Here is a 7547-nt window from a genome sequence, read left to right as displayed (position 1 = left end):
TAGGATGGGGTGGTATGGATTAGATTGATCTAGCTCAGGGTAGGAACCAGTGGAGGGCTCTTGTGAACATAGTAATGAACTTTCGTGTTCCATAAAATGTTGGGAAGTTCTTGAATTGCTGCACAACTGGCAGCTTCTCAAGAAGGGCTCAGCTCCATGAAGTTAGACATGCCGGAAATTCAGCAGCCAAATCACACGGTCGTATTGATGCGTTGCATGTAGTTCGTGCATTGTCTGCGTGGAGCAGCGTTGCAGTGCCTGTGTGCACGTCTATAGCTTTGCTCTGTTTCTGTGGTTGTGCTGTTATGTACTCTCTGAGTAATATACACTCTGGCTGAAGCTATCGATAGTCGCAGTATGAGGAAGTATCGAGCGTATCGAGTTGACGGTTACAGGTGAACCAACAAAATAATGGTTGTTGTTAATTAATTTGATATGTTATGTACATTTTATGAATCATTGTTCTATTGTCGTGAAATAATATGAATAAGAAAAAGTTTATTTAGTGACGGTACTAGAAATTAGTCATCTATGAACTGTAATAATTGATCTTAGTCGTGCAGAAATGTTTCTTGTGCCTACTATGTTGGCTGTGTTTAAGTATGTGTAGGTTTAGGACAGAATAGGGCAAATGGTTACATAAAAGTAGTTATTTTGGAGGCGTTTTCCTAATGTGGAAGGAATTTGACGTTATAACGGGAAAGAAAATGAGTACCTCGTCACACAGTTCGGACACATTTAATTTGACCGGTAAGTCGGTGTGTTGACATATAACAACTTGTGAACAGGAGTAACGTCACACACTTATTCTAAATATTTTGCAATCGATTGCCCTCATTACCAAATAATCACAATATTTGCGTAAAATTATCGTGTAAAATATATTACAGTGTTTTTAAATGTTACATTTGTTTCTGCAGTAATGACTTTAATTTCTTAAGAGTCAAAGTCGTTATTTGTATGCAGCTGAAGTATGGTATGGTCACTGGCTTGTATGAGTCATATTAAAATTGTAGGAAGACAGTTTCGTAGTGTTCAGTTTAGAACAATGTGCCCCGTTCTTTATGTTTGTTCATGGTGAAATTTGTGTGTTAAAACGTATCTGTCGAATTACAGTCTAGCAACTTATACAGGGACAGTATTGTGAATAATTTTTTTTATATAACGCCGTTGTTCCCATTGCTATTTTTAAGCACCAAATGTGTGCATCAGATTTAGAAGCTGTTAGACCCAATGTAGTATATTAATGGAAAGATCACTAACCTTCAATGTAAGGAGTATTTTTATCATTTACAGAACTAACACCAGAACAGCAAAAGATGCTCATAGACATACGCAGGCGGAAAACAGAATTGTTGCTTGAAATTCAGGTAGGAAGGCTATTCTGAACTCATTTTGTGTTAAAAATCATTGTCCTGGAGGGTTTGCTTTTTACGTTTGAGAGCAATTTCCAGTGCTGACAGATTCACTTATTTCCACATATCCCAGCCCTATCTTTGTGACAGAGACATAGGTTTAAGGAACTTTAATGCAAAGACATAATTTTGCACTGTATGTAATTTGATGCTCTTATGCTTTGAAGTCTTGTAAGGTAATTGGCGACCAGAAGATGGAGTTAGTGTCCAGCATGTTGCAGATGGGTGTGCCAGTACACGCCCTTGAGATCCGTAGACTGTAGTGTTTAGTCTTGAGGTGTAAATATGGTTGCAGTTGTGTCAGTCACATCAACTACTAATGATGGTGAAGGGACAGTCTGTGAAACATCAACCACTAATTCCATCTTCACAAAGATGGCTGCCCAGCTCACAGTTTCCTTACTATCTGTGCATGACAGTAAATAGCTTATTCTGTTAGCAAATGCCATGACTCTTACCCCAAAAGTAATTCTCTCTTCTGGATTGTAATTATTATGGGTGCTGGTATTTGTTTGGTTTCCAGAGGCTGTATACTTCTGTATGTTTTTTAGAAAACATGGCAGTGTCCTGTGTGATACGGAATGTTGTGTTCAAATGGGAAGTACTTAGTGTTCCAGAGGTCCTGGGTTCAAGTCTCAGCCTGAAGACTGCCTATTCTGTTTGACAGTTTTCATGACTTTCCTCAGTCCACGCAGTCATATGTTAGGAGAGTATCATTGCTTGTAATCGTCCTCGCATTCAGTGCTACACAGTTTGCACCACTGAAGGCATCGTTAAGTAAACTGAGAGTAGGTAGACATCTGCAAGACTTGCGCTATGGAATGGAGTACAGTTTACTCCACTTTTAGTGCAGATGTGGTGTGACCCCCTGACAGTCTATTGTAATGCACCTCTTGTCTCCCATTGTTTCTGCTCTAAGTGAGTCGATGAACAAAGTACGCAATCTGCTTTTTCTTTATTTCCAGACAGCTTCTACCTCTCTTCTTGAACTAACCGTCTTACTCTGGGTTGACCCATAAGTCTCTTTCCTTCAAATAGTTCTGCCACTCTTCTTGACAGCCTTCTTCTGTCCATTCTTTTTGCATAAACCAAATCATTGTAATCGCTTCTCTTCCGACTCTGTTAACATACTTTCAGTTCCAACATAGTTAAAAACTTTGCTTCTGATTGTGTGCTTTCCTGTTTTTCTGTCAATAATTCTCATTGGATACAAAAATACAGATTCTCTTGAAAAATTATTGCACATGGTATTTTGCCCTGTTTAGCAAAATTTCTGTCTGCTTGCCTTTGATACTACATGGACCTCATAGAAAATGACATTTCTGTCATCTGTTCTGTGGTTCAGTGTGTAGTCGGTGCTGCCATAACATTTTTACCAAGTCGTTGCCTAGCAACGATGGAGGGATTCACATATGGACACAGCCTGATGGGTGGGTTTAATGAGATATGCTGCTTAGATGGGTTCTTCAGGTGCCATGATTCAGTCATTCATTTTTATTTTATTATGTAGATCAAAGTACATAGATATGGGACGCGTCCATCTATATTACTATCAGAATTCATGAATGGTATAGGATAAAGTTACTAGAAATATAGCTTATTCTATATATGTGCTTGTGCCAGTATTACAGAATTTGTTATTAGGATAATCTTCTGTCGAGTAACAGCATACCTTGATAAACATGGCCTTCAATTCATTTTTAAACTGGTTATTGTTACCTATTTGTCGTATGTTGAGAAACCTGCCACTGCTACTGTTTTACTGCTAGGAAGTTCTAAATTTTGAACATGCCTATGATAGTCATTATTTCTAATGTTATATGTATATATATATATACATGTTTATTTACAGCACAGTTACACTTTTCTTTTACGTACAAGATTCTTGAATGTGTGACAAGTAGCTGTAGTTGCCTAAAGCCAGCGCTGCATGATCCCACTTGTGTTAACCCTGCCCTGTACAGTGACTCCACATGGCAGAAGGGGATGAGTGAAACCATAATGCAGCATTCTTCGTACATTCGTATCTAGTGTTTCAGGTACTCTATTCATTATAGACAGTTTGTGGCAGATTCTACTACAGGTTCTTCCAGCTGGGGTTACTGTCAATTCATACTTTTTACATTAACTATTTCACAGTTCTTTATTAGGATTTTTCAGTTCACCTTGCTGCCTGCATCGCTTTGTCTGAAAGAGAATGTGCTGATGATATACCAAGATTCATATAGATTGGGGGGATTCACAGACACTCAGACAGCATGACAATCTCATAAGGAGAATAATTTACTCTTGCCATTTTTGTGGCAGTCGTTTTATAAACGTGGCAGTGTATGGCGTACCTTCAGTTTCTATAAAAGCACCGAATTTCTTGAGCAGCCAGAAAACCATCAGACCCAAGTAGTAACTGAAGATGTTCTGAGATGTGATGCTGTGTAGTCCGTGTTGCAGGGGAACTCTTCTTCATCCCTGAAGATGGAGACTCAGCTTCTTGTTACTATAGGATTCTGACAGTGGTGTATAACACACAGAGATATTGGGTTTTCGGACTTTATCCATCGTCCTGGTTTTAAGATAACTAAGAAGAACACTACGTTTCGGAAACTGGATCTCTTTCCGTCCTCAGGTGAGCNGACATTTCCTTTTTATGTTGTCCCCTGTATATGTGATAGTTAGCTGTCTCAAGACATTCTGGGATGTGACGCCGTGTAGTTTGGTAGGTTTTTACCAGAGTTTTGTAAGAAGCTTTCTCCACCTTCAAGGCAGTGGGTTGTACCATAGCTCAGGCAGTACTCACCAAATCTGCACTGTGGTGGCTGGAGTTGAATCTGAGAGCAGTCCATGGTGGTTTTCTGGTAGTCAGAATGGCAATGAGGCAGTTTTTTTGAGAGTACTTTAAGATTTCTCCAGCCAGTTTTCATTCCACCTGTTAGCCAGGGCTGGTATACTGACACAATTTGAGTCCGCAGTACAAGGGAGAGGGAGGACAGGACACGCTCTCTGTAAGGTAAGGGTGGAGTTGTCCGTGTGCTTACTCAATTAAGTACCACACCATGAAGATATTTGTGGTGTGGAGGTATAGCTCCTCCCTTCATGGCCTCAGCACTAGTTGGAGGTGAGTGGCTCAGCTTCACACCCCAGCTTATCTACCCCTGGGAAAAGATCCCCTGTTACCCATTGGATGGGAAGCTGTTTGGGTTTGTTGACATAGGGCAGTGGGGGCTAGATGGGAATACAGTAGTAGAGTGGGTGTGGGAAGCCACAGTTCTGTCTGTGGTCTCAGTGTTACACACCAATTCCGAAGTCCTGTGTGATAATAGACAAAGAACATGCAACTAGTGTTACTGTTCCATGTAATGTAATGTAATGTGAGTTTGTGCAGGAATGGATGGGCTGAATTATACCTCTTGTTATGCTCAAGGCTGGAGAAAGCATGTGAAGGAAAGCTGTTGTTAAGTTCCTAATTTCATTTGCATGTAGTTAGATGTCAGAGAAGTGTCACATAATTACCTTGCTGTGTACTTGCTACTACAAATAGGAAAATACTAGTAGAGTTAATACCAGTCATGACTCAGGAAACTGACTCCGGCACCTGACTCCTCTGACTTGTGTGGTGAGGGTGCCCTGCTAGAACCACCGCGACTTGATTGAGATTTGTATGTTTTTATCAGCCCATACAGACATGTCAGTAGTACCGCGAATTATGACACGCTTCTGCCCGCCTCATCATCAGATAACCTGTAGATACATAAATAAATCCAATATTTGAGAAAGAAATGCAGGCGTAGAGACCCAGGTTTCAGTCTGCTGCAGGTCATGAACCTCAGGTCTCTCCATGTGTGGAAGATGCTCTCAAATTACGCCGCGCCTGCGCGTGACTTTCGTGCCCATGCCGACTACGCATGCCTCATTGGTGGACACCTGCAGACGTTTCGTTCGCTCTAAACATTCCACACACTTAACATGACAACACGTCTGAACATATCATAGCCCATTTCACCCAGTTGTGAGGTTCACAATGCCCTTTACTGGCGCCGCGTTGGTGAATGGAGTTCTTAAATGTAACGGCCTTGTTCAGGGTAGTTACAAGCCGTACCGAGTTGCTAAGAGTTTGTCAGAAGTGTGGCCAGAAGTAGCAGGACAGTGGTTGCAGTTGCATTGTAACTAAGGCGCGCTCTACAATCACTGGACTAGACCAGATGTAATGCGCATTTTGATGAGAGTGACCTGGTCTATGAACAGGGACAGTAGTTATGTTGATGTTCGTGTATCACGCGATGGGAACACCTGTGGGATTCACCTGCCTTCCTAATTCTTGTAAACATGGCGGTCTTCAGCGTCTCCTGAACGTAAGGATACAGCTGGAACTCAGTTTAAACTTATCTCAGTTCTTAGTACCACGCTAACAAGGCGTAAGGTACCATGGAGGCGAAACACTTGCCCTTAAATTGTGGACTCTCTCGGGGTGGGGGTAGAGCACCTGTGGAGCCCCACCGGATGGGAAGTATAGAGTTCCCCTGAGCTGTCGTGCACATGCTCTTTGTTGTAGGGATAAACTCTTAACTCCCTTCTGACGGGTATTGTAGCCCGCCACTTTGTTTACAAATAGATCCTGTCTACTTCGTGATAGTAGCCGCAATACTGAACTTCTTGCTTGCAGCAGAGACCTTTTTGAGAAGCTGATAGTCGCTTAGCTAGGCAAGAAATTCGTTGTCAGTGATGGAACCGAAAGGTCATTGTCACTGTGTCGTATCTTGAGCCCCATGAAAGGAGTCGACACCCCATTTATTGTAGATCCGTTTTAATATTATCCTTCATATTCGCTTTGGCTTTGCAAGTTTTCCATGTGAATCTGAAGGTTGGTGTCTGTGAAGACGTGGGACGCACAAGTCAGCATCGGTGAAGCAGCGCAGCAGATGACAACACCGGAACATCTTTTTAAGCTGAAGGTCGCGAGACAGAAATAGGCCGAATTTGTTTGGACATGTGGCTGTGGAACGCCCGTATGACTAATTTGAAACCAGAGTAAACAGCAGTCGTGTGTCGTGTTAGCGGATACTCTGAGCCATGTACTACTGTGACTTCGTGAAACCCCGGATGCTTTACAGCCGTGCTCATGACGTAATATGCCCGGAACTGGGGAGCTCTTATGTATAATCTCATAGAAAGCCTCGTGAGTTAAGTCCCGCACGTGACCGTCCGTATGTGTGGGGCCTTGTAGCTTATCAAAGCACTTCCGACTTTTCTTGGGAAAAGTTTTTTTGCGTATGTTTCTTTAGATGATACTGTTCAGCACCATGTTCATGTCACTTTAAGAACCAAGACGACGGGATTTTTTTGCAGTAATAAAATAAATGAGTGGGACAAAGCGCGCTTTCATACGTCTTCTGCAGGAAAGAAGCTAACAAGGACCTCTGTGTGTAACGGTGTAGGAGGGATGTAGACTAGATTCTGTGGGGTGTATTTAATATACGTCCTTCCTTCGAATTTTGTTTTTTTACAAGAATTTAGGGGAAAATGCCTGTTCCTCCCCCACTCACCCTTTTACTGACACCCATGGACACAGTAGTCACAGAATAAGCGTTATGCTTTATACGTGCTGCGATCTGCTGACGCAGTGATGAACTACTTCGCTAGTACGCGGTCCCCCAATGTAAGCATGCGGTGGCAGGCCATGGGCCAGGCTGTTGGGGGTTTGAATTTCGGTTTGGTGAGCTCGTCACGTCACGACGTTCCCCAGAGCCGACACCGGAAGTGCGTGTAGGTTCAGAATCCTATCCCGCCGCTCATTACCATGTTCACGTCAGCCCCCAAGTCTAACCTGTGTCAGCTGAATCCAGTCTGCTCAAGATCCGCACGCGGTAACGTAGTTGGTTGGTCGCGGGTTCAAGCCCCTATGAGGTCATTGGATTTTTTTTTAAATTTACCTAAATCTTCCAGCCGCACTATGGCCCTGGGGTTGACCGAGCCTCTAGCAGAAATGAATACCGGGAATATTCTTGGGGGTAAAGGGCGGTCGGCGCGTAAGGCTGACAGGGATAGCTTTAGTTACTTTTACTTTACTTAATTAATTATCCTCACATCTACACCTAGTGCTCCCAGATGGTCTCCTTCCTTCAAAAAATAATTTTGTAT

At 42.5% G+C, this 7547-nt stretch overlaps 1 protein-coding gene across 1 annotated transcript in view; it reads left to right on the top strand.

Annotated features, from left to right (window-relative positions):
• Positions 1 to 403: 403 nt before the first annotated feature.
• The window catches only part of LOC111861240 (cytohesin-1), a 53090-nt gene continuing 45946 nt past the window's right edge, over positions 404 to 7547 (top strand). The window contains exons 1-2 of the mRNA XM_023845648.2: positions 404 to 750; positions 1297 to 1370. Of these exons, the coding sequence (XP_023701416.1) occupies positions 672 to 750; positions 1297 to 1370 (153 nt within the window). The 5' untranslated portion in view covers positions 404 to 671. The remainder of the gene's footprint in view (positions 751 to 1296; positions 1371 to 7547) is intronic.

The sequence above is a fragment of the Cryptotermes secundus genome, unplaced genomic scaffold (assembly GCF_002891405.2).
Source record: "Cryptotermes secundus unplaced genomic scaffold, Csec_1.0 scaffold2516, whole genome shotgun sequence".
NCBI lineage: Eukaryota > Metazoa > Arthropoda > Insecta > Blattodea > Kalotermitidae > Cryptotermes > Cryptotermes secundus.
Note: the sequence above shows the minus strand (reverse complement) of the source record. Positions and strands in the feature narration are given on the sequence as shown.